The 27,446-nt window shown below is 34.8% G+C and overlaps 3 protein-coding genes across 4 annotated transcripts; 2 read left to right on the plus strand and 1 right to left on the minus strand.

The window, feature by feature from the left end:
* The first annotated feature begins 291 nt into the window (after positions 1–291).
* On the plus strand, positions 292–9,482 carry LOC129253834 (CCAAT/enhancer-binding protein beta-like). Of its 2 annotated transcripts, XM_064095358.1 has the most exons (3): positions 329–551; positions 1,201–1,360; positions 5,515–9,482. In XM_064095358.1, the coding sequence occupies exon 3, from the start codon at positions 5,668–5,670 to the stop codon at positions 6,349–6,351; it is 684 nt and encodes a 227-aa protein (XP_063951428.1). In that variant the 5' UTR covers positions 329–551; positions 1,201–1,360; positions 5,515–5,667; the 3' UTR covers positions 6,352–9,482. The 2 variants fall into 2 exon arrangements, with proteins under 2 accessions (XP_054748238.1, XP_063951428.1); XM_054892263.2 differs by lacking the exon at positions 1,201–1,360 and having other exon boundaries at positions 292–551.
* A 4,317-nt stretch (positions 9,483–13,799) lies between these two features.
* Positions 13,800–19,553, plus strand: LOC129253833 (cilia- and flagella-associated protein 20). The gene is made up of 4 exons (XM_054892262.2): positions 13,800–14,305; positions 15,331–15,645; positions 16,334–16,399; positions 17,354–19,553. Exons 1-4 carry the CDS (start codon positions 14,222–14,224, stop codon positions 17,474–17,476), a joined length of 588 nt encoding a protein of 195 aa, XP_054748237.1. The 5' UTR covers positions 13,800–14,221; the 3' UTR covers positions 17,477–19,553.
* A 1,872-nt stretch (positions 19,554–21,425) lies between these two features.
* LOC129253832 (cilia- and flagella-associated protein 20-like) lies at positions 21,426–26,337 on the minus strand. The gene is made up of 5 exons (XM_054892261.2): positions 26,161–26,337; positions 25,452–25,531; positions 24,559–24,793; positions 23,416–23,481; positions 21,426–22,933 (listed from the first exon to the last, which is right to left on the minus strand). The coding sequence occupies exons 1-5, from the start codon at positions 26,242–26,244 to the stop codon at positions 22,811–22,813; spliced, it is 588 nt and encodes a 195-aa protein (XP_054748236.1). The 5' UTR covers positions 26,245–26,337; the 3' UTR covers positions 21,426–22,810.
* Between the last annotated feature and the right edge of the window lie 1,109 nt (positions 26,338–27,446).

The raw sequence follows: 27,446 nt of genomic DNA on the forward strand, positions 1-27,446 counted from the left end.
TATTTTCCCCTTGTCCATATTTTTCATTTCAGGATTTTCTCTTTTCGCGTCTATTCCTCTTATTATTTTTCTCCTCTTTTCCTTCCTCCTCCATTACATTCTCTTCTTTTTCTCTTCGTCGTCCTCTTCTTCTTTCTCAATTTTTCAACTTTCTCATTGTTCTTCACCGGGGTTCTTTATTCTTTTGTCACCTCTTCTCGTCCCCGGTCTCGTTTTCCGTGCTTTGTGTTGTCTCGTCTGTCTGTCAACGCTCGTAAACATTGCGTAACACCTTTTTTTCGCGGCATTCCCGTTTTGCGAGTGGTGGGTGTGTATCAGATTGTGTGTCCCATACACAAGTACATCCAGCGCTGTATTCATGTACCGTACCATGGTACTGCACACACGCTCTAGCTCCGTTGATTGCACAATACCCCTGGAAAAACGAGCGTGTGTTGTTTTGAATTGGATCGGGGCGATGTGTACAGATTTGCATAGACGATGCAGAACTGACACGTACCGCTGCCTTTCGGCGAAGAGAAACGGTGATAAAACACTCTTAATGTAGTGAGGTAAGATCAAATATGAATGCAGTTTTCAGCTTATATGCAATTTAAGATACTATTTATCATCATGTACGAATTTAATGTGATTTAATAGTACGAGAAATATGACATCAACCACTCCCAACTTGGTAAGCAATTGAATTGTGTCGTGTGCAGTGCTAAGCCACTGCAATGCATTTACTACATGTACATGTTCAACTTGTAGTTGTACCGGTACTCCTCGCTATATAAATCTAACTGTTAGGCCTAGATCTAGTCAGTTTTTCGCGCCTGTAATAACTTAAGTTAAGAGAAAGCTCTATTTTGTATGTGTTGAAAATTATGGAAAGGACTTTTGGGGAAAACCCTAATTTAAATTTGATCAAGAGATCAAGACCAACTTGTCTTTTTTGTCAGACATGATGATTGCGCAATGTCAATGTTGATCACCACTTACAATGCATTTCTATCAACAATTCTTGCAAATTCAATGTATGACCAGTATCATGATCCCTGGTCATGATCACACACTGCCTTGCCTTGGTACGTTATATATTTTAATAAAGGTACACTAATTTCTCCCGGAACTAAAGAGGGTGTTGTTGGACATATTTTTATCTGCTGCAGATGGTGCCAGCTGCCCATAAATACCATAGTTATCCAATGCTTTTTGCAGATGCCATGTTCTGACTATCTGAAGATTCTCAGTTCGCGTATGCTTTTGACTGCTTTGGGAAGATCCCGGCAGGATGGCGCCACCTGCTGTGTGAATTGATGTCAGCAAATGTTTGGGCCAGCACTGATGAAGCCAAAACGCAGCGCAGCATACGTATATAGTGAGTGATTGTATTACCGAATGCACGTTACGTATTAATGCATCAGAAAATAATTTTGATACTCTTAAAACTTTGCAACTTAGGCCTACATGTACTTTAAGAGGGAATTTGAATTGAAAAATTATGATATTTATATACACACTTTCAAAATCTTTATTTTCTCAAAATGACAGAATATGGTCATAATAGCTCATCGGTGAGTTTGTGAATTTTCCAACTTTTCCCACATAAAACATCTATTTTTTGTTTAGATATTTGTGTATCAATGGTGGAAGTTGGATGCGTTTAAAGAAAATATTGTGTTTGATATAATTGAATTTATGAAAATTGTTAGATAATACGATCCACTGATATACATGTACTGTAACTGTGCTGCATTATCACGTTGCGGATCATGGTAAAGATGTTGGTGAATTTAATCAAGAATTAAAAGATTGTGGAGGGGGGGGGGGTCTTATCAATGTAGATACTTTTTTATGTATTCATATGACTTATCAAGTTCAAGTTTGTCTTTATTTATCCATATTGGAAATTTGTTTTGTTCACAACTTCAAGTCAATAAACATAAAAAATGCCATATTAAACATATAAAACCATTAATAGTAATTCATTTTTAAGAATTATATACAGTGAAAGTAAATACTCGTTTACATCAAGACTAAAGCCATAAAGTCAGAAGTGTTAACATTAATTCCAAAAAGTTACTGTAGGCCTACTGCCTCCAAAGAGGTTTAAAATACATGTGTGTTATCAGCGTTTCATTACAGTTTAAAAATTTGCTTCCAATAATAATAGCATGAAGTATTACCATGTTAAATCTTAAAAGCTATACTGTTTTGCTGTCAAAAAGAATTAAATTAGATGTGTGTAATTAATATTTCATTACAAGCAGTTTAGCATTTCAAAAATTCATTTCGGATTCAAGCATGAAGTACATGTATTAACATAATTTCCTAAAAATTACTGTATTGTGTCCAAAAAGATTTAAATCACATGTTTGTAATCAATATTACCTATCAAACAATTCAAAAAATTTCACTCCAAAAATAAATGCATTATTAAAAAAAATGTTTACTGTATTACCACTAAAAAGGTTTTTAGATGTGTATAATCAATATTTCATCACTAACAATTTAAAATTTCATTCCAATAATCTGCATGTAGTATAATTAACATATCAATTCCAAAAATCACTGTATTGCCTCCAGAAAGGTTTAAAATACATACATGTATTCAATAGATGCTGAGAAAGAATTAATTTTTTGTAACATACAAATCGATTATTGTTTTCACTAGTGACACAATGAGCCGCCATAATTAAGGGGGGCACAACACAACCCATTCAAAATGAAATTTTGAAAACATAATTTTTGTGATTGATTTTTAAGAAGAATAACATCACATTCCTGTAGGAGTGGGCTATATGTTGGTCAAAATGATATGGTGTAAACTGTAAACATGCTGAGTTATCAATTAAATCGTTTTAAAGTGTAGATTTTGATAAGTTCTACTTCTAGTAAAATGTGTCTGTTGAAGTTTTTTAAGATGAAAACACCTTTACCATTCTGATTTGCAAGGTTATAATTTCATGCTGTTAGATGAGACTCACCAGACTTGAGAGTGAATAATTTGCACAGCTTAGAGGTCAGGGAACAGGTTTGGAATTCGGGGGGGGGGGGGTGAACATGCATAAACTTGATTAAGAAATAATTTGATTGTCATTTTCACAGTTTTTTTATAACAGCCTCCCCTGGTTCTGCAGACATTAGCTTAAATGTAAATCTGTGTTTGTCCTCCAAAATTTATAAATGGCATGACATTCACATTGTTTATTAGAAAAACTTTAAAAGGATAAACTCTGATTAAAAATGATTATTGTCATATATTTTTTTACTTTCGAGAGAAATACAGAAAATGTTGAAAATTTGATTGAATCTGATAAATTCATAGAAATTTTGTCTACATTGAAATCAATATTTTATGAAAATGCACATGTCTTTTTTTATGGGACTATCTAAATTACGGCACAGGAAAGAAATAAAAAAGCACCAAAATATCTAGGGCCAAATTTAAGCCCCTGCCCTTAATTATAGACTATCAAAACTTGTTTTTTGTTTGGCCCATAAAAGAGCAAGAACATTTCACCCATGATAATGTAAGTTGACTTTCAAGAAACTAATAATGCAAGCCCCAGTCAGTTTCTCAAGAGATGCATATATTCCTGTTGTGGAAAGTGTCAGATTTTGTTTGATTAACCTGTGACTCGGTGACAGACGTAGACTGGCAGGTCATCTTGTTTCAATTTCTTGTGATCAGAAAAAAATAGGAATAAGATTCACATTCACAAGTATGTTCTTCAGCTCAGCAGGTCAGTTATTGACTCCTGTCTGGTAGGACAATAACCTTTTGTAACATTTATATTGGCCCTTGTTTCAAGCAATTTTTAGACCAGATTATGCAACATGTATTATGTACCTCAATTTCTCTCAAGTTATACAGATTTCTGCTGTCCCAAAAGATTGAAATAGATACATGTAGCTCTCCTTCATTAATGTGGAACTTGGTATGGTGACGTGTTGCTTAGATTACTCTCTTTTTCAGTTCTTTGTACAAATTGCCACTGAAATATAGCCTTTTGACAAGGCCTTGTGACCTGGCTATATTGCTCGTCAAGTAGTGGCTGAGATGAGACTAGCTGTCCATGAAGGGAGTAAATATTCTTTTAGAAGGCAAATGCTGTTAAAATAAACACCAACCGAGTCTATAGAAAAACCCGGTTAAACGCGTGATTAAATCTTCATTCTGTTTTAGGCATTTGATAAACATCATAAAACAGACACGGGCCTTGTCTAAAGGCTACATGTAGCTCAAATGCTGCTCAGAAGGCGCTCAGCTCAGCTCTAAACCCTCCCCCCTTGCAACATATCCATTCACAAGCACAGTCAGAGCATGGAGGCAGTGCTCTTGCACCCATAATTTGCGCAATCTATTTTGTTAGCTTCCCCGCAGCCCTATGCATACCAATGATGTCAGAGATGTACTCTCACAACTTCTTTTGAATGTTATGTAATTTAAAAGATTCATCATTCAGTTTATTGTGAATTAGACAAGCAGTGAGGAGTTTGTTTTCTCACCAAAGCTATAATAATTGAAATACCAAAGAATTATTGAATTTGTGTCATCACAAACTTTCTCACTTGCATACATGACTCCATACCAGGATTTATGTGCAACACTGTTCTGTAGAAATCAGTGAAACTGAGCAATAACTTTCTTATTAAATGTTCATTTGAACTAAAATTAATTTGATCTAATCTAATAAATAAAATAAATCCAACAAGCAGAATGTGGAAAATTCCATCAAAATCTAATAACAAAGTTATTGAAGTTTTTAATATTATAGCAATATTTTGTAAATATCAGTTACATGCATGCCATCTTGAATATTCAATTGGTGGGCTGGTGATATCATGTCCTGACTTTCCTTCTCTTATGATATGAAATCTTAAAGTCATTTCATACTTCCATGGTCTGTGAGTGTGATCTCCATCTTCCTTGTTACATAATAAGTTTCAGCATTGATTATCTTAATTGAAGTTGTCAATCTAATTTGTTTATCCTTGGTGTACAAAATTTGAATAAATATGATTTCTATAAGAATAAATAGGGATATATTTCTCATAAATTTGTTCATTGCATATTCATGAAGACATGCATAAAACTATTTTACAGAAATAATGCCAAATGTATGAAATGTCATAACTTTTTTATTCCTTGCCTGATGTTGATTCAAAATTTTTGGTGTTTTGTTTGTCAGATTTCACTTTGTCACTTTAAGTGTTATTATTTTCAGCCTTTGCCCTTTGAGTCCCCCAATAATTTGATGAAGTTTTCAGTTTTGGCTTGATCGATTTTTTTCTATTTATTCAAATTTCAAATCAAATTTGCTCAGGGTTGGACTTGTCGTCTCCTTGTTACCCATTGATTTCTCAGTCACCTCAGTTCATCCACAGAAATCCAAAGGGCTTAATGTTTAGACTAACAGGAGACAGATTCCATAAACTCATTGAAATTGTCATTCCTGTTCATTTTTCCAAGGATTTTCTTTTATTGTTTGGATTCTTATCATTTTTTTTTTCATTGATCATTTTCAGGTTTTTCTTTGGTTTCTGGTAGCATCACAGCCATCACCATGGCCTCCCTGTAAAGCGGTGTGGTAAGTTAGCTTCCTACCATCCCGTGCGGAATACAGATCAGCCACAGTGAATAGCTATCTGCATCACAGTCAGCCTTGTAGCCCCTAAGATATGGCATCATCAGTTAAGTCCTCTCCGTTGCTTGGACGCAACATCAAGCAAGAGGCTGTTGTACATGTGATCTGCAAGTCTCCACCCAGTGAATTGTCAGCAAGTAGCGCTTCCTCATTTGTACCACCTGTAACAGGCAAAGAGGTAGTTGTTGTCACTGAAGACATGCCATCAACGAGCAACTCACCATCAGGACAGGAGACTGGCCAATCAAAAAACATGTGTCCTGACTCTACGGGCATCGACTCGGCCAAAGATGAACGCAAGGCTGGCGGCGGGAAGGTAGGAAGCAGTTCCAAGAAGAAGATGTGCGAGAAGGACAGCGACGAGTACAAACGCCGCAGGGAGCGCAACAATGAGGCAGTGCGGAAGAGTCGGCAGAAGAGCCGACAGAAGGCCAGCGAGACGGAGATGCGAGTGACAGAGCTGAAGAAGGAGAATGCAGACCTGGAGCAGAGGGTCACCTTGCTCCACAAGGAGCTGGAGCTACTGAAGGACCTGTTCCTGACTCATGCTAATGAGCTCCCAGATCCAAGTACCACTTTTGGGCTCTTCAGTGCTAACCCAAACCTGGGGTCCAGTTCTCCTAACCCAGCCCTCTCTCGTGTTGTCCTTAAAACTGATACCTTGACTGTGTCCTTGTCCTGTAAGAATGTCCCAGAGAGCATCACTACCACAACATGACCTACATTTGACCTTTTGCCAACAAGGTTGTAAAATTTGTGTAAATAATAGTTAGTGGTTACATTTATCCATTGGATCAATTTTTAAGAAAGACTTGTAGTGCTAAGCACTTTTAATAGATAAAAATTGCATGTATTATGTGGTATTTGCTTTTGGGACATCAGAATCACTTCACTGTGATTTACATTGTTGGTGAATATTGTAAGAAATGCATTGCAAATATTAAAGAACTTGAGATGGGTGAAATGTTAAAAATCTAAATAATAAAATTTTTCAATTTTGCTTATTTGCACAAAATAGTGATGTGCACATCATTTGTCATATGAAAATAAACCGATGGCATCACACATTCACTTTTTCTAAAATTAAAAAAAAATATTTCAGATATTTCAATTTTTCCTATTGTAAAATTTGGTTTGGTCGCTCATATATAATCATTATAATTTATTGTGATGTGATGGAGATCTTTATCATCAAATCTATATAAGATGTGATATTTTTTATAACATGGGATGACATTACTGTGACATCATCGTTCCCTTTTTTGCATAACAACTAGGTGTACATGTATGTACATGTAATTATTTCATAAAAAATAAGTAGTATTAAAAAAATGCCATAATTTTGTTATGTTGCATCCATTCATTATGATATTTTCAGTTCTATGCTTGTCTGATTTTATCTGTATTTGTTTTTAGTTTGTTATTAAGGAAAACTTGGCGTATAAAGGTAAATATGATGTCGGCGCGGTGGAAGCTAATGAAAGACAGAATGGTAAAAGGAAAAGTATTCTGAGGACCTTGTCAACTCAATAATAACCAATTTTATATAAAGTTGTGTTAAGTCATGAAGCATGTGATCTTGTTTAGTAGCTCAATTCATGTACTGCTATTTGATTTGAAGTATAATTCCACATGATCAAAAGAAGTCAACTCACTTCAGGGTTAATGCCAAACCAAACATGCTGATAGTCCTTAAATGGGAGAAGTTCATAATTCAAGAGTGCTTTCTTTTATTCAACTACCATTATCTGTAATTGGCATATTGTCTGATTTGGCACACTTTTTTTCTGCGAAACTGGCATTATTTTCTGGTAATTTGGTTACCTAGGTGTTAAGCCATGATATGTGTACAAAAAATGCCTCGTGGCCCCTGCAGTTTGGGGGGGGGGCTTGAAAGTCTGTGTAATACAGGCAAGCTCTCCTACTGGAGATGTCGATCACATGTTTGGTGTTCTGATATACATGTAGGCCCTTGGGTTTTATTCATACTGTCTACTTGTGATATTTTAATATTTTTATAAATTTTTGTAAAATTTACGATTCCCTTTTTTTTATTCTAAGAAAGAATAGTTTAAAGTAATTTTTTTTTCTCTCTCTCTCTACAACATATTTTTATAAGACTACATGTCCTTACATGATCATAATATCTATTTGAGTAATTTAGGAAATTGAGCTGATGCTATTGGAAGTGACAGTTATAATTAATATTTGGACAATGAAAAATAGAAAAATCTTAATTTTACTGCTTGTACACCTGTCTGTCCACCATCATCTTGTTCATGTGTATGTATATAGAAAGAAAGGCCCTGTCACACTCTGCTGTTTAACTATATTAGACTTTGTAATTTCTTCTGCTGGGACACAGAAGTACTTGACAGATTGCTCTAGCTTTCAACGTGTTCAAATTTTAATTGTTTGTTTTCTGTTAGTGTCAGCATATAATGTGCTGGTCAATATTCAGTGTCTGAGACACATAATTGTAAAATGGCAGTCTGTGACACTGTCTGAGAGTTAGATGATGAGGTTCATTATTGAAAAGATTTTCAGATTCCAACACTTAATGCTGCATCGTGTTGAATTTGGAAAGTATCTTGCAATTTCCAATAATTTTGTACAAAAAGTTTATAAACCATGCTTCAAGTTTAAGCAATTCCCACAAGATTCATGTTTGTTGTTTCTACAGTATTTCATGTCATTTTTATATTTCATTTTGATTAATTTACATAAATTAGTTTGGTAACTTAATATCTAGATGAATTTACTCTTGTCGAATGATTGAATTTAATATTCAGCAATCCCCTCCCCTGCAATTAGCAGTACAGAAATACTATGAATGATATGGATAACCCCCCCCCCCCTCCCATAAGGATAATTAAATATCTGTATAATAGATTATGTGATGGTCTGGTCATAATGTAGGCTTTGTTTGAACAGGAAACACCTAGCTCCAATCTGAAACTTGGTAATATAATAATGTTTATCAATATTACATTAGCCCAGTTATTCAAATTTTGCATTGTATGACTGTGTTTGTACCAAATTCATCATAAGTGAGTGCACTTCCCATGGATATGTTTTTTTTTCTTCTGTTTTTATTACAATAAATTGAAATATTAATTAATTAATGACAGTGCATATTACATTATCAATATCATCTAGCATTTCTATGTGCTTCCAAAGGACTTTGGATATTATTACCCAGGCATAACTTTGCCTGCAGCTTCTTTCATAATTTAAATGCAACATGGTCATACTAAATGATGGTGTCTTGCCATGGCTTATCTACTCTTTGAACAGTTGGAGTTCAAAATAATCTTTTGGTGAAGTGCTGCACAGAAAAGTTTATGTTTCTTTTGGAGGGAAGGGGGTGTACATGTATAACTTCTGATGGATACTGTAACACAAACTTCTCCAACTACCATCAAACCTGTCTAAGACCAGCCAACTGACCTAAGGAATAAACAAAATTGCCACTACAGACAGTTGGCCTTCATGGACAGGCTCTATAACATATTCCTTTCAAATGGGGGACAATTTTGGTGGTCACTGACCACTAAACACTAAATTTCACTTTAGAAAGGGTGGCTGCTAAGACAGGTTTGTCTGTACTTTGTGTTTACTTAAGTACTTTGATACATGCATGCAGAGATCATTTATTAAAACAATCAATGCAAAGAATGAGTGTTATTATTTGTACAAATGAAAATGTAAGAAGATAGTCTTTGCCAATAATGTGCTAATTGTATGTAGGTATTATTGATAATATAGCTTCTTGAAAGTTGTCCGCTCCAGTGTACATGTTATTATTTGTGTAAATATCTTTAAAGATTAAAGTGCATTTACCCAGTATCTTTGTGATTCACCCTTGGTATGTTTTTTTATCATTGATTCTAAAGATTTAGTTGAAAGTGGAAACTTGAATGGGTGATACACAGGTCTGTATCAATCCATCATTGGTTTCACAAACCCTCTCAAGAGGATTTCAGCAGACAGAAGCAATTAATTTTTTATATCATTGATTTTATGCCGTCATGGTAGGACAATGATGCCCTACTTTGGCAAAAGGAAGCAAGTTACAAAAGTATCATTTGTGGTAAATGAGCAATGTGTGTTCGTCATTTACATAGGCGTCAATGCAATTTAACTTCCCCAAATTTTGCAAGAACGAGCAACATACAAAGGGTGTTACAGAAACAACAATTACTCAAATTTGACTGATGTGTCACTTTTTCCTTTTGCCAAAGTTGGGCAGAAAAAAATGAATGTACTGTGATTCTGACATTTTATAAGATAAACACATTCTATTCCAAATATTTATTTATGCATTTTTAATTTGGGCATGTTAGGACACAAAAGCCTTGAACTAAAATCTCATCTATAGGCCTATCATCGCATTAATCTAGAATAAATGCAATTGTTAGAAATGTTACTGTTTGTCAGAAAGCTATTAGCAATAAGGCATTTATTTCATGTGGAGTTTCTGGAGTATGAATAGTTCCAATCGCTTTGCATAACGTGTGTGATTGGTTTATATAGTCCATCAGATAATCACCGTTACGAACTTAAAGGGATGCTCCGGGCTGAAAATATTTATAGCTAGATAAATAGAGTGAAATTCACAAAGTATAATGCTGAAAATTTCATGAAAATCGGATAACAAATAACTAAGTTATTTGCATTATTCCGGTGAAACAGTTCTAGGCATGTCTTCATGAATATTCATTACATGGGCTGATGATGTCACATCCCCACTTTTCTTTTTCTTATGATATTACATGAAATCATAATTGTTTCCTTTTTTCATAAAAGTGTAAATGATGTGTCTCCATTATCATGAAATAAGTTGCAAGAAATAACTAATGCACTTAATCAGTTGTCAATTCAATTGTTTTAGTTCTTGGTAGGAAAATTTTGAATAAACCTAATTTCATATAACAAAATACAAAAGAACGAGTGGGGATGTGACATCATCAGCCCACCTAATGAATATTCATGAAGACATGCTTAGAACTGTTTCACGAGAATAATGCAAATTTTGAAATTCAATAACTTTGTTATCCAATTTTGATGAAATTTTCAGCATTTTGCTCTGTGAATTTTACTCTATTTATTGAGATATAAATATTTTCAGCTCGGAGTATCCCTTTAACATAGAGATGAATAGGTGCCCTAAGGTGTAAGTTCCTCTGTTGCAGTAAATGTCCCTATAGCATAGCATTTAAGGTTGAGTCCTCAACGACCAGTGACTGACTAGAGGATAAGCAAATAGCATTTTCCCGTGTATTTGCTTGGACAAGCAATAACGGTCGTCACTCCAAACACTGACCCAATATATTTTATTTATTTATTTATCTATTTTTTAATTCATTTGTATTTTCATTTATTATATAGATATATATTTTTTTATGGGGGGGGGGGAGATGACTTAATGTGTCAAATTTTTGTTTCTCAAATTATAGATGGTTATAGCCTCGTTTTTACACCTCCTTTCATCCTGTTTCTTCAGAGTTTTTAATAATTGTTCACTACTTGAAAATCACAGGGATGATCATATTAAAATAGTAAAATCAAATTTTATGATAGATTTTGACTACCGTAGATATTCATAAAATGGCATCATACCATATTTTCTTGCGTTGTTATCCCCCCCCCCATGGGTCGTAGAACTTGGGAGGGGGTCATGGCTCTAAGTCCCCATCATTTGCAAGTAATATTGTGTTGATGTCAATGAATTGATTCTTATTGAGTACATGAGTGGGGGGATTATGAAAGAAATATATTTGGCCCTATTTTTTATGTTGTCGAAGAATACCACTCTGAAGAAAAGTAGAAATGTAATCTATAAAAGTTGAACTAAATTTTGAGTAATAAATGGATAAATACTAGTATCGTGGAGAGCCTGGGTGAGACATTTGCAGCACTTTTTGCCCCCCCCCCCCCGCCCCCAAATGCTCATGATTGGCTCAGGATTATTTTCTACCACTCCATAATTATTCACCGATCATCATTAACATGAAATGTTCTTTTGAAACACTTCTTACAAATTAAAATATAATATGATAAAATATGATAATCAGTGGCGTAATAAGCAGAAATGTTTGAGGGGGCCAAACATGGTGTATGTCGCCAAATTTCTCAAAAGTGTGAATTGAGCGAAGCAAGCAAAAATGTTGACCCTTTTAATTAAAAAATAAAATAAAATTTTGTGATAGATTTTGATATAATGTTAGAAAAATTATATCATATTTCACCCATTTTTCGATCCTTTCTATTTCATTCATTAGTCTTTTTTTTCTTAGTTGTGAAAAGTTTGGAATCCATGGCCTCCGAGCGCCCCAATCAGTACGCCAATCTGGGGCCCGTTTCATAAAGAGTTACAACTGTTTTAACTTTGCCATTATTGGCAACTATAACAGGGCTCAACAGCCAATCAAAATCAAGGTTACCATGGTAGTTGCCATAATGGCAAAGTTACAACAGTTCTAACTCTTTATGAAACGGGCTCCAGGTGATAATCATGTCCGTTAAATCGGGTATATGAAAATACATGTTATGCCCAGAAAAAAAATCATAAGTAATGAGAGTATGTTCGTCGCGGATCGTCGATCAGCCCGCAGATTTGCCCCTAACAAAATGCAAGCTTTTCTTTCCAAATTAGTTATACTCATTTTCGTTTTGAATTTTAGTTAATCTCTCGAGGGTTACATATTATGAAAATCAGATTTTCACATCATACCCCATGGAAAGTGTTATGCTAAGCAAAAAAAATCAAATTGGTGCGATTATGATCGTGGCTATAGATAAGGGCACATTTGCCCCGTACATGGATTTGCAGGTTTTCTGTCCGAAACAGTTGTATTCATTTTCGCTTAATTTCCTCTTATGGACAATGAAATGCAAAAAGGTTCACATAATACCCCCTATCGAAATCGAAGGTTGGCGTTGTTGTAGCTAACCCCCCCCCCCCCCCCTTACATCCGTTTCTAGGCGCCCTGCATGCATGGCTTTGACCCTATTCATCCCCACTCTATTCCCCAAAAGCTATTTTCAGCGTAATCGTGAATGGAGTGTAGAAACTGATTGGGTGCAATCCTTTCTCGTCGTATATAATCCGAGCTAAAGCTGATCCAAACAATAATTGTTCGCGCAATCAGAATACTTTGAACAGCTCTCGCAGCTCTCCCATTGACTGATGACTCTTTCTGCTCTCCAACCCAATGATTTTACACCGAAGGATTGGCCGATTGGTCTCGCGGTACGAGCGCAAACACTGAATGTATCAAACACTAACACTGTGCGAAGTTAGTCTTGATTTACAAACCTTTTCATTTCTGGATGATACCAATTACCTCCATGTATATTTTCATGATTCTGACAAAAAAAAAATTGAAGGTTTACACATCATCCATTTGCCCAATCGATAAACTGGTCTTTCGAAGCTCGTCTTGAGATTTTTTCCCCTAATTTTTTTCTCTCTCTCTCTTCGAGCAGCTATGGGCTTCCGGATGGGCCTACAATTGCCAGGGGAAAATGCATCAGTGCAATAAGACAATTGCTTGTCAAATGACACAATCCACGGTATATTTTATCTTAAATAATTGAATTCAATGTGAATAAGATATTGTTTGATTGTAATTGCACTGTAGGGCCTACATTCATTTTCCTATATTAATTTTTCAAAATTCAAATACTGGGCCTAAAGCTGACTCCCTGCATAATATAAGCATAGGCACAGGCGTATCTACATGTATAATTATAGGGGTAAGGGGCCCTAGGCAAGTGCCCACTTTGGTCATAACAAAAAATGGAAAGGAACGGGAAGTACAAAAAGAAAAAAAAGAACAGAAAAACATCTTGCAATGGTTTCTTTCATGGCCGTTCGCATAATTTTTTCGCTGGGGGGAGGGTGCAGCACGCGTTTACTTTTTCGAATTTTTTTTACAGCAACCGAGCTTGTCATTAGGGCGCTCTTGCATTTTGTAGAATGAAATTGAAGAATTTCATGCATACCTTGGATGAATTTTGTGAAAATTTTCAGTAAGATTTTTTTTCTTCAAAATTCAGTCGGGGGGGGGGGGGGGGGGGCTAAGTCCGGCCAACTGCCCCCCCCCCCCCGCTGCGTATGGCTGTATATGGTTTCTTTTCCACAGATCTAATCATCCAATTACCCCCTATTACCAAAACTCGGTCTATATAAACCACTGAACATCTAAGTAGCTAAAAGTTGAAAGATTAGAGCTACCCATCGTTTCATGTTTTGGCCCAGTTTTTTTAATTGGTGCAATATTGAAAACCCTCAGGCACCGATTTTGCTGGATATGATCATACTGAGAGTATGCACTTATAAACGGTTTGATTTGTACGCCTAATCCATCCGCCTCGACATAGAACACCAAAGAAAACCTTTGCGCGGCGAGCTCCATTCATAGCAGGTGCAACGAGTATCCATGGAGATAGCACTACGGGGAGCGCCCTCGCCGTAACGACAACACAAGCTTCGCCAGTTTGCCATTAGCAATCAACGAGGTCACGGAGGCCTGACGTGTGGAATTTTTCTCAGCGACAAAGAACTCAGAAATCAACCGAAAATGTTCAAAAATACGTTTCAAAGTGGATTCCTGTCGATTCTATACAGCATCGGCAGCAAACCCCTTCAGATCTGGGATAAGAAGGTGAGTTTTGGGGTATTTTTGACGATTTTATTATAATGGGGAATCCGGCATGCGCGCCTTTCTTGTCAACGAGTACACCCCTCCATATTGGTTGTGGTAGTGGTATGCATGCACGGAGAAAGGGGTGTTGCTTAGCAGCAGCAATGGAGGAGCGATCATGTGCCAAACAGTAACCCGCTGGTCCCGGTGCCTCTGATTTATGTTGTATCCTCTTAGGAATGGTTGTGATTTCTACTGTTTTGTTGATATGATTAAAAAAGGAATCATATATATGTTTCTTAAACCTGATTCAATTAAATCAATTTCTTTCAATTGTATATCCAAATACAACATACATGTACATGTTAATTTGGGAAGCCAGAATCCAATTTCACTTTTCATGTTTTTTATGAATCGTGATTCTGAAGAAATGTGGATGTGTGAAACCAATAAACCCTCTTCACTTTTGATAATCCAAAGTAAATTGCAGAAATTAGAAATCTGTTGAAAATACTTTAGTTCATTTTCAGAACCTAACTCTGATTCAGCCTGAAAGGAAAATTCAAAGTTATGAGTTTATTATTCCATTGTCAGATAAATTATTTCTAAACTCTAAATTTAAAGTTATTTTGTCAATCATGAATGTTTTTTTTTAATTCTGGTTGCTATGATTGATTATTATTTGTTATTTAGGATTTTTTTTATTATTATAAGTTGTGCTTGATAGAATTCTTGGTTTCTTTGTTGTGATATAGCCTATACATAGTAGTTTATATCCTTCTTCCCCTTGATTGTGACAAACAGCTTTTATGATAATTATACCTTAATATTGATAAGTAGTATATAAATAGTATATTAACCATTGAAACTTTTTTTTTATTTTAGTGACGGTACATATGAAATTCTACTAGAGTCAAGAATTGTACAATGTATTATGTTTTGTTTCTGTTATATATTCCACTTAAGCCTTAATGAAAGATAAGGAATATCAATATATATAATTTTACTGATTTTGATGAATTTTCATTTTTTTTCCCCCTTAACAGGTCAGAAATGGACACATAAAAAGAATAACTGATAACGACATCCAGTCATTAGTTCTTGAAATAGTCGGCACAAATGTTAGTACCACATTCATCACATGTCCTTCAGAACCAAAAAAGACCCTTGGTATCAAGCTCCCATTTTTAGTCATGATCATCAAGAATCTCAAGAAGTACTTCACGTTTGAGGTCCAGGTTCTCGACGATAAGAACGTCAGGAGACGTTTCAGGGCGAGCAACTACCAGAGTACGACGCGTGTCAAGCCTTTCATCTGCACAATGCCCATGAGACTAGATGACGGCTGGAATCAAATTCAGGTAGTTATTTTGTTTTATTGAAATAATTTGAAAGTATTGATTATTATTTATAAGTTTATGTCACTTATTTACATGCCAAGTTTGTCTCTTTTAGTATTATTACATCTTTGCCGACCCTATTATGAGGCCTAATCATCTCTATAAAATGTATATTTTTACCCTCAAACAAGTTCATACCCTACAATTTTTGGTAATACGGGTGAAATCCATTTCAGTATAGAGCGATTCACATTTTGTCAATTCCCTTTCGAACAAAAAAAATCTGAGAAATGTATCTGAGTATGAAATTATATTGATAGCACATGTATTGAAATTTATCAGTAGGCATAATTACTTTTGCCCCTTTTATTGGGTTGAAAGTGATATTGTATACAAAATTAGACTTAGTAATATATTTTTTTTCAATTAAATGGATGATTATTCAATAGTGATATGCTACTCAACATTGTAAATGCTAGGAAGCTCTATCAGCGGAACAAATATGAAAGTGGGGGGGGGGGGACTGACCATGCAAACAATCGCAATCAGATGGTAATTTTTACTTTTTTGTACACAGTTTAAAAAAAGTGGTGGCTGAAACCCACCCAGTGCCCCCCCCCCCCCCCCCGGTTCTGTGGGCCCTAATTCAGATGTTATCTCACTACCATTTTCTATTAACGATTCCTGTTTTTCTCCCTTTAACACACAGTTTAATCTATCAGATTTCACAAGGAGAGCATATGGAACAAACTATATTGAGACATTGCGAGTTCAGGTATGTTTCATCTCTTTTTCCAATCTCCAAATATGATTCATTTAGTTTTGTTATTCCCACATTTAAGTGAAAACACCAAGAAATTTTATTAAAATTAGATATCAAATCATTGAAGCATTAATGCAATGATGAACATTAATATATATATTTCCATCTGCTGTGTTGATGTGTATGATTTCCTTGTATTCTGAGCTTTAAAGGGAATTCTGGAGCATGATTCAATTTGAAAAGGTGCAAAAAAAGTCCAGCAATGAAGCCCAGTGATATTTCATTTTTAAGCTGTGTTTTATAACATTATCCAGGCATGCAACATACTTTTGGTGGCAGGAGTGGGATGTGATATAGATTGAATGACAACTAAAGGCCATGGATGTGTTATTTATTTACTAATAGTTGATATGAGCATCTTGTGAGGATCAAAACCAATGCAGTGTTGCTTCAATGTCTTTGAACCTAGTGCCATGCTGAATAAGACTGTAATCTAGATAAATGAAGGCACTTGCAGTACATGTCAATTTCATAAGAAAGACTGTAAAACCAAGGGTAATTATCAGTGTTATCACAGATCTAAATCTGGTACAGCTACATTAACTGAACAATAACACTCTCCATCAATAAAAGATTGAAAAAAAGGATAAAGAAATCAGGAAATCTAAGCTGAAAAATAATCACACTGAATATCACCAACACAGATAAGCACATGTTGTGGAACAGAGTATTATATTGCTTGGGAAAAGACCTAACATTGTGCTCGAAATTCATGCTTGTTTTTCATATTTCTCAGCAATTACACAATTTCTTCCAGAATCCTTTGGCACATACACCTTAGTGGTCATTTGATTGGATTCTGTACCATAGGCATTAAAAATATATTTCATTTACAAGTCATTGAGTTTTTTTAGTTTTCAACTTAGTATTTCCATTGTTTTTTAAATTTTATTCACCCTTGTACAGATCCATGCTAACTGCCGAATCCGACGAGTATACTTCTCCGACAGACTGTATTCAGAAGACGAACTACCTGCAGAATTCAAACTTTACTTGCCTGTTCAGAAGGGTACCAACCAAAGGAGTTAAACCCCCCAATGGGTATGGACATTCAAAGTGAAAGCAAAGACACTTTAGAACTCATTGTCAGCAATAGGGAAGAACCGATCCACATTGTTGACAAAAACCTCATTCAACTTTTCAGCCCTCATGCAGAGAAGTCGAACGTCTATGGTACGACTACTGTCGTGATCTGCGTATCGTTTTGATAAAGCAGGGTCGTTGATCCCTTCTTCAATTTGCGCCAAGAGAGGTGTAACAAAGTTTAAAGTGTATCTCTCTTTAACATGTGTTAGTGAGGCAAGTCTTAACTCAAAATGATATTTATGATTGTGAAATCCTGTCTAGTTTGTCAGGAAATTAGGTGAGCTTACCTTAGCAATAACTGCCAAGGAAATTGAAAAGATTTGCGATTGTCTAATGTGAACGAATATGTTCATAACTAGGCTGATGGACTGAAACTCGAGAAAATATGTTGAAATCAAAGCAGGCCTTTGCTATTTCCATTGCTCTCCCTTTTTCAGATGTTATGGAAATGGTTCCTTATTTAGATCTTGGATTCATGCTAAATGATCTTAATGAAAAGCATGCAATTGTAACACTGAGCTTTCTCTTCATTTTAGGACTGCTTTTACCCCCAGTTTGTTATACATTCAAGACTTTATATGCATGTACCAGTACTTGAATTGAAAGCTGTAGAGAAAGGGCAACCATGATCGAGTGACATCTGATTTGAAATTCTTTCAAAGACTATCTACAAGAAATGAACAAAGAATGTTGGTCACTTACAAAATGCCTAATTGAAAGTCACCTTATGCTTTATTTCATTGTTAATGTAGCTGTTATAACATAAGTACTGTATGGTATATTGTATTTTTGTCTGTGTTTGTCTGTGCAGTCTGGCACTTGAGTCAAAGTTCATTAAATTACTATTCACTCCTTTGCATGCTTAGTACAGGTATTCACAGTTTGTGCTAATTGTTGCTACATTTTTAGTTGAACAAAAAGTTGGTCACTATTAAACATCACATCATAATTTGGTCATAGATTGTATAGTGAGTTTAAATATGTATGTCAATAATGTCACCAAAGCTGACTAAAAATGGGCTGCATGTCTTCATGAATTCTCAAAGCCATTATGAATCGATCAAGATAAGGAATTGTCCTTTGGATACAAGATTATATTGCTCTGCAATGATTTTTGGAAAATTAGTTAGTTTTTCAATACAACTCTAGGGTTATGCTAACTGATGATTCAAAGTTTCAAACGGTCCATTACAAATGCTCTACTTTTTTTCTTCATTTTGATGTATGAAAATCTTTGGTGGTTAGAGGGAAACTGGGAATCAATCATCTCTTTTTTTCCTAAATAGGTAATATATTTAGCGTAATACATTAATTTATTTAATTATAAAAAGTAATATGATTGAATTTGTTACTTTTAATACACTCTTTGCCTAAATATCAAATGAAGGACAATGCAAGTCTAGTAGACTAGAAAAGTTATCTGACATTTGTACTGTAATCTAGGGTAAGCTTATTGTGTATATAAATATCTCAAAATGACATTAATATGCCTGTAAATATATATATGTTATGTAACTAAAGATTATGTCATGTAACCATGTTACAATACTCAGAAATATTTATGTTCTCTTCAGGCTTTTTCATATCAGACCATGATTTGACATGTGCTGATTCTAATAATCCAAATAGTTATTTTCTGAATTTAAATGTAAAAGAAGTTAGATCATGTTTACATATTAACTTTGTATTATGAACAGTGTTTTTAATGAGATGGTGCCATGTGATGTCTTTTTAAATTACATATCTTTATTCTATTATTTGGTTTTATCAACCTTATTTGCCTTAGGTTTTGAAGATTTTGTATTCAAAATGCACCATCAAAAGCACTGTGCATAAGATAATAATATATGTTGTACTCTTACTATTATTTAAGTAATTGCTCTGCTCTTATGGAGTGCAGGATAACTTATTTTAAATCACTGAGAATTGTCAATTATGTTCATGTAATCTGTGTACAATCAGATTCTACTTTGTCTTTTTTATATAGTTCAAGACAAAAATACACTTTATAAACATGAAAGTTCTTGGCCTGTTATAGAAGTGAATTACTTTGTGCTTTGGTGAAATTTGTTTGAATTTTTGATAGTGTGGATGGTCCATAAATATCAGAATGATTAAGGAAATATGGTGGTGATAAAGTTGATGATAATGGTGTGATGATGGTGGTGGTGATGGTAGTGATGATAATGACTGTGATGATATGGATGGTGTGTTGATGATGATGATTGTGGTGGTGGTGATGATAGTGCTGATGAAAATGATGATATTGATTATTCTGGTTGTGAATGGGGTTGTGATGATTATGATGGTAATAATAAATTTCATTTGATATATATCTGTATGTCAGTCATGATCAAGAATCTCAAGTACTTCATGTTTTAGGTCTAGCGGGATGTATAAGCTATTTAAATCCCTGCTTCTGACTGGTTGAGAGTAAATTTCACTGACAAGATGCTTCATTATCTCACAAATGAATTTGGTCTGATACCATTTTGCACAATAACCATTTGGTCCATCAGTCAATTTGTCCGTGTAGTGGTCTAACTGCAATTGGTCTTATTTAAGTTTCTCTAAACTAACCTATTACCTCTCATAACCAAATGATCCAATTACTCTTGGTTTATTTATCATTTGGTATGGATGACAACGCGTTTTAAATATTTTACTATTTGCATTAAAAAAATGTTTTTCATTCTTTTCTTCTGAGTGGAGGGGTACAGTAAGGCAAAAACCATAGACATTGTTTTTTTTTGGGGGGTAAACAATATAGTGGCAAAATGTACCAACTTTATTATCCCACACCCATTCATGAAATACTGGATTTGCTACTGTCGCCCATATCAATTCTTTAATTTTATCTCTTACTTTACCTTCAATTACATATCTTTAAGTTTCTCTTTAACTAGTTTATGTTTCACACACACACACACACTCTCTAACACTTCTTTCCTATATTGCTCATCAAGTTTCATGCATTGTTCTTCCCGTTCCCTCAACTTTTATTTCAATTTTTCTTATTTCCTCATTCTTTTATTCCCTTTCCTTCCCCTTATTACTCTCGCATTCCACATATCATATTCCCCCACCCATTCACATCTATTTCATTCACTCTTTCCTCTTCAATCTCCCTAATTTCCAATTCAATTCTTCTGTTTTTCTCTTTCTTCTCTCTTTCTCTATCAATCACATTCCCTTCCAATGCTTTCACTGATTTATGTTTCACAGTTCACACTCTCTCTTTTCAAGTTGTATTTCCTTTATTTTTCATCTAATTTTCCCATCTTTTGAATTTACTCTCAGCATAAGAACCTAATTCTTTAATCAATGCCTTTTAAAATAAATGCCACTGGATTGACAAGGCCTTGCATCTCTCTCTCTCTCTCTTTTTTTTTTGGGGGGGGGGTATCACTTTTTTAATAACAGACAACATCTCATGATTTCTTGTATTGTGCCATGTTAAAGAGGGACTTTCCAATTAGATAGTATTTATATATCTGACTTGTTTTCTCAACTTCCCAAACTCCTGAGGGTTCAATTTAAATCAGGTCTAAAGCTGTGTTATCAATATGGGAAGCCAATCACACAAATTCTTCAAAGTGCAGGTTCAACTTATCAGCTAATATGACACACAAATTATTCATAAATGTCTGGAGATCAATATCTTAAAATAGTTTTGTACCCCAATGATGCAAGAGAAAAGAAAACCGTAAAATGTTGGAAACGTAAAATGTTAACAAAATTTTGACATTTTGGTTTCCCATAATTTTCTAACAGAGCTAAACCATGGCACATTAAGTTGAACTGGACTTCAGAATAAGGGCCACGGCTTTTTGAAATACAATGTTCAGTTGCCTGGGCAGTAATAAATGGAATACAAGAAGGAGACCATGTATTAAGTGAATTTTAAATAAATATATTTGAACATGAATTGTAACAATGCATAACAAGAGAAACATGCAACTTTAAGTCAATATAAGCATGGACTCATAACATGCTATTCCGTACTTAAAATTTGAATGAAAGAAATATTTACACCCTATTAATATAAGTATATACAAGTGAGGTATCTACCTCAACATTAAATTTCAGTTAAAACAACCACCAAAATAAAAAGAAAATAAATTGAAAATGAAAAAAAAATCTTAAATCCATTACATTTGACATACAAGTTGTGTCTCACACACAAATATATATGAATCAGTGTTCATTACTAAGAATAAATGCCTAACCCACAATTTGGCAATGCAGCATAAATAAATACACCACAAACAGTTTCAACATTTTCTTGAACATATAACTGTATCAAAGTAAACACAAGTCCTTTGGTAATATGAGGTCAATACATTTGCTTGTCAATCAAAAAATTAATTAAGATAAAAATTTTCCAAAACAATTCTTATACTAGGGTCTGTAAAATACTGTAACTTGATTCCAATGCCATGTGCAATATTGTTTTCCTTGGTGATTTTCTAACAAGGTTTCAAAACAAGTAAACATGTGCTCAATTAACATTTCCACTAACTTATGGTCATTACACACCTTGCAATTCGTCTATGCCCCAATAGTAAAAGAACATGTATTGCATATTTTGTAATGATATTGTAAATAGCTTTTTATTTATTTAAGGTTCAGAATAACTATTTGAACACAAATGTCAATTTGTTATTGAAAGTTCAGAGCAATCGCCAAATTGGCTTAAGTCGTAGTCAATTGTACAATTGCTATGATGTCATTACTACTTTAGAGTGAATTTGCTTTTATATTTATGAGGAATGAAATAACAATTTAATGCTACCTAATGATATCTAGAAATTTGGACAGTAGTATAGAACATGTTTTAATTTTCACATCAAATGTTAGAACACTTTTCTCTCCAAATCGAGTCATAAACCAGTTGTAAGGTATCCATTGGTTATTACATGAATCCAAGTGCATACATCTGTTTGCTGAAGCATATTCTCCTTAGCACATAATTATAAATTCTAGACACTGAATTCATTTACTTCTTTCTCTATTTGCCTAGGACCCTGATATCTAAAACCTTACTGAGTCAAATTGCACCAAAACATTTTTCAAACAATTCAACATTTCCCATTCATAGTAATATCAAGAAGATAATTTCATAAAACAATTTTCTCCTCTAAAGTGAGAAGAAGGCGCACCATGAGTTTGCGTGAAGCACAAAATGTCTTCCAGCGACATTGTAATGTTCTTGTACATTGTCCAAAACAAATTTGATTTGGTATTGCAAGTCTTTTGTATGTTCAAGGTTCTCCGCTAATTCTTGGTTGCCATACCCTTTTGAATGGGCAAATAGAGTTTGAATTCAGCAGGCAATTCGTCTTCTGAGTACAGTCTATCAGAGAAGTATACTCTTCGGATACGACAGTTGGCATGGATCTGGGGAGAAAAAACAAAATGTGCCAGACAATTAGTTAACTAGATATCTTACTGAAAAGATAAGAATGTAATTCAAATAGCCTGCACACATTAACTAGAAGTATAATTATTAGAGAACCTTTAAGAGACACTTTTGCATTAACCTCCAATCCTGAATAAGTTGTTAAAGTTAAGCTAATCAATACAATATCTAATTCAATAATATAATTAAAAATATTAAAATAATACTTATTAATGGAAACTGAAAATGCTTGAATAATTATAGTTATCATTCGTGTAGGCTAATGGTACATCCAGACTTTTTCCTTCAAATTATGAGAATTTCAAAGAATAACAATTGTTTTCAATTCGAAGGGTGAAATCTTACTTGAGAAAAATGGAAAGTTCTGTACGTGAATCAAGTAAGAAGATTTTACTAAACAAAGGTGTTGATTTTTAAATCATAAATCTAGTATTTTGTAAAAATAAATGATATTACTTACATTTACTCTAATGGTCTCAATGTAGTTCGTTCCATATGCTCTCCTTGTGAAATCTGACAAGTTGAACTGTTTGATATAAACAAAATGAAAAAATATGGATTATAAAGTGCTGAAAGTAGACCCTACATGTATGTCGATATGCTTTGTTGTTCAGAAATAAAATATTCATGTTGAAGATCTGCAACCAATGTCTCCATCAATGTTATACAAAATAATAGTAAAATTTTATAGTGCTGAATACTATGTTGGCATGCATGCACACAATTCATTTACTTTCTCCACTCCCTGGGGAGCATTCCAATAAGAGTTCCAAAACTCATTTATCAACTTGGTGGAGAGTGGCAAAATGTGGATTGACGCCTTGTCAAAGAGCACTACATGTAGGCTGCGATGGGATTCAATCAAACACACACGACCCTCTGATTACAAGGTGAGAGTCTGAACCACTACACAATGATAATGATCAAAAGACAACCTAGTCATGATTTCCATGTAACTACCACAGTAGCAAAGTTGCCTTCAATGTGCAAGGCCCTTCTTTTGCCCCAACCCCCCCCCCCCCCCACAAAAGAATTGGAGTATGTACATGCATGAACGGTTTCAGAAGGAATTCTACGAAGAGAAAAAAACGTAATTCAGCAAAGAATATGTAATCAAAGACAATTCTGTTCATTTGTCAATTTCAAAGATACTGCACAAGTCTAAAAACATTAAAACACATCAAGAAAGTACATAACACAAAGAAATTAACAGTCATTGAAATTTTAAATTATTTCAAAACATTGTTAAATATGTGAGGATAATTACTTCACTTCAGAACAAGGAGGTTTCATTTTAATACATCTTTGTTATGAATGAGCCTAAGGCTTCGCTGCCCATTCCCCCAAGCAAAAAGTGCCAATCACATACATTTATTTCATTCCAGAAATCAAAGAAACTCCAATGAAAGTTATGTTGTTGGAAACTTATTTACTGAAAAAGAAAATCAACTTTTGTTAATTATCTTTTAGGGGATAGCATCCCCCAAGCCCAAACCAGTGCACCAGTGTAAAAAAAAGAAGACCAACACCCTCTTATTCAGAAAACAAATCCCTCTAAAACCAAAGTTCTTCCATGAAATACAAATTGAGAGTAAATAACTACCTGAATTTGATTCCAGCCGTCATCTAGTCTCATGGGCATTGTGCAGATGAAAGGCTTGACACGCGTCGTACTTTGGTAGTTGCTCGCCCTGAAACGTCTCCTGACGTTCTTGTCGTCTAGCACCTGAACCTCAAACGTGAAGTACTTCTTGAGATTCTTGATGATCATGACTAAAAATGGGAGCTTGATACCAAGGGTCTTTTTTGCATCAGATGGACATTCAATCAAAGTTGTGCTGTGGGCAAATGAGAGATTTTTATAATATGGAGTTACCAGGTAAGCATTTTCAACCAACAGAGAATTGCACAAAAAACATCTAGGGGTCTCCATTTCTTTAATGCTTTAAATATCTCTCTTACAATGATTTGTACTACCAATTCCTGAATACCAAGAACATAAAAAATTGTATCAACCACTAGAAAGATAGAACAGTACATTTAAAATGGATGACAATGATGATGATAATGACAACAATCACTCACTTGATAACAGTCACAAAAAATTTTAAGATAACATCTTTAATATTTTAGCAACTACGAGAGAATCTTCAACAATAAATTCTTAAAAATAATTGTAATGATAATGATGATGTCAATAATGATAATGATAATAATAATAATGACAATAATGATAATAATAATCATAATAATAACAATGACAATAATAATAGAAGATTCTAAGTTATAAAGTGCAAAGAGAGGATACAAAGAAAAAATTTGAACTGTAAAATATAGATTAGAAACATGTGAAGCAAGTTTATTATGAATAGGGTCTTGATCTAAACAAAGAAATAACACTGGAAACAATTCCTACAAGTCAAAATTGAAAATAAATATAGATTAATCCTGAATACAATCATTTCAAAATTGAAAATAGAACAAAAAAAAACTTACCTGACATTTGTTCCTACAATTTCCAGTACAAGTGACTGGATGTCATTGTCTGTGATTCTTTTGATATGGCCATTCCTCACCTAAAACAAATAAATGAAAATAAAGTCACACACAAAAAAAATCAAATCTACTCTTAATTTGTGAGAAGCGTAGCTGCGGGGTACTAAAAGACAAGTTTAACTTCCTGATTTCAACTTCTTATCTTCAATTCTATTTTCATGTGGTTATCATCTTCCTGTTCCTTACTCCACTTAAGGTCCAATTCCGACTCAAGGAATACAAGACTCAGAGAATAGGAACCAAGTCCTGTTAAAAAAAAATTCTGCATATTGTCTACCTCGGGCGATGTTCGTGCAGGCTAGGTGGAGCGTAGTGTAGCGGTAGTGAAGTGGAGTGGAGCCTGCACGAACATCGCCTGAGGTACATATTGTCTAAATATGTACTAGTGAGTCTATCCACACATTTGTCCAGACACACTGAAAAGCAGTAGATTCTTTCTCACAAGATAAATCAGCTGCATGTCTTAATCTCTAAAAGTTAAAATCTGTAGTCTGCCCATTTTGGCAAGCTTCTCAAGATAGACCATGGTTCTGACAGAAGCCACCCCGCTACCCCGGGCGTTGTTATGCACAGAAAATATGGTCTGCAAAATCATTTGCTGCTGAATAAAAACACCTTACAATTTTTAATTTGGAACATCCAAACTCACCTTTTTATCCCATATCTGCAAAGGTTTACTGCCTATGCTGTATAATATGGACAAAAATCCACTCTGGAATGTGTTTTTGAACATTTTGGCGAGTTGAAGTAATCAATGAGTTTGAAAATTTAGAGAACGCTCTAACGTAACCGTGCTTCGTGGCGTCTTGTTGCTAACTGACAGCACTATTTTGTGTTTTGCGAGAATACACACATCACACACGTGTGTTTCGCACTAGTGACTTATCACAATAGACCCATGGTCGCTTAGTTACGTAGTGAATGGCAACGCCAAGCGGCAATCTCGTCATCATCATCAATCGATGAGGTTATTTCGGGGGTATTAAAATTTTCATTCATTGCTCCCCATCCCCGGCGGCCGCGACGGCCGGGCCGGTGCCCTTCCTCATCAAAACAGGGGCAGCGCCTGTGTATGTGTGTGTGTGTATGTGGGGGGGGGGGGGGGTTGAAGCCAGAGGGGATGCCCCAACAACCCCAACAACGTCCCCAAAAGAAAAAAGGGGGGAGGGGGAAAGCGAAGGGAGAGAACAGAGAAGAGGGGGTTGTTGGGGTTTTTTTCTCATTATTTTTTCTCGAAAGAAGAATTAAAAAAAAAAACCAGACAAAACGTATTTTCGCTTTATACATAAATATATTTTCCTGGTTCCCGATGTCTGCTTGGTAGAATTGATTTTATAATATGCCATTCCCGCAGCTTTCCCGTTTGTTTTCCCACTTCCTTTCTATAGGCCCTACCCTATAATATTATGTACCTACCCCGTTTTCCACCCCGGCCACGGCAATACAGTGTATTTTTATATACCGATACCTGGAATAAAAGTAGAAGTTTAAGTATACATGAAAATCATTGTCCTCCAAACTGATGACATAGAATTTTTGGTCGTACGGGTAAACTATTTTCTACCGCCACTTCCAATAGGCTACTTCTTCCGATTCTCAACAAGATTAGGCTTATAAATACAAGACTAGATTCGATGAAACTTTACTATATCCTGATATACATACATCTCCTGTCTTGTTTTGCGCCCTTAATTTTGTCTTAATCATACAAAAGGATACTTTCTTGGTATTCTTGGTAGATTAGCCCTCAATTTCTAAGGGAAGGGCTAGATAGTTTCTTGAAGGTAGCTACTGTAGGTGCAGACACACCAAGTGGAAGTTTGTTCCACTGATGGACCACTCTGTTGCTGAAGAAATGGCCCGTTAGTTGTGTTCTGGAACGGCTTTGGAACAATTATAATTTTCTGGAATGACCTCTTTAACTTTTTTAGGTTG

Source organism: Lytechinus pictus, chromosome 2, assembly GCF_037042905.1.
Source record: "Lytechinus pictus isolate F3 Inbred chromosome 2, Lp3.0, whole genome shotgun sequence".
Taxonomy (NCBI): Eukaryota; Metazoa; Echinodermata; class Echinoidea; order Temnopleuroida; family Toxopneustidae; genus Lytechinus; species Lytechinus pictus.

Bases quoted from the DNA above. Each gene is read 5' to 3' on its own strand.
- LOC129253833 (XM_054892262.2), top strand. From the start codon at position 14,222: ATGTTCAAAAATACGTTTCAAAGTGGATTCCTGTCGATTCTATACAGC. The intron at 14,306-15,330 runs GTGAGTTTTGGG...CCCCCTTAACAG, and splicing joins TTCAGATCTGGGATAAGAAG to GTCAGAAATGGACACATAAA. The intron at 16,400-17,353 runs GTATGTTTCATC...ACCCTTGTACAG, and splicing joins TTGAGACATTGCGAGTTCAG to ATCCATGCTAACTGCCGAAT.
- LOC129253834 (XM_054892263.2), top strand. From the start codon at position 5,668: ATGGCATCATCAGTTAAGTCCTCTCCGTTGCTTGGACGCAACATCAAG.
- LOC129253832 (XM_054892261.2), bottom strand. From the start codon at position 26,244: ATGTTCAAAAACACATTCCAGAGTGGATTTTTGTCCATATTATACAGC. The intron at 25,532-26,160 runs GTGAGTTTGGAT...TATTTGTTTTAG, and splicing joins TGCAGATATGGGATAAAAAG to GTGAGGAATGGCCATATCAA. The intron at 24,794-25,451 runs GTAAGTTTTTTT...ATTTGCCCACAG, and splicing joins ATTGTAGGAACAAATGTCAG to CACAACTTTGATTGAATGTC.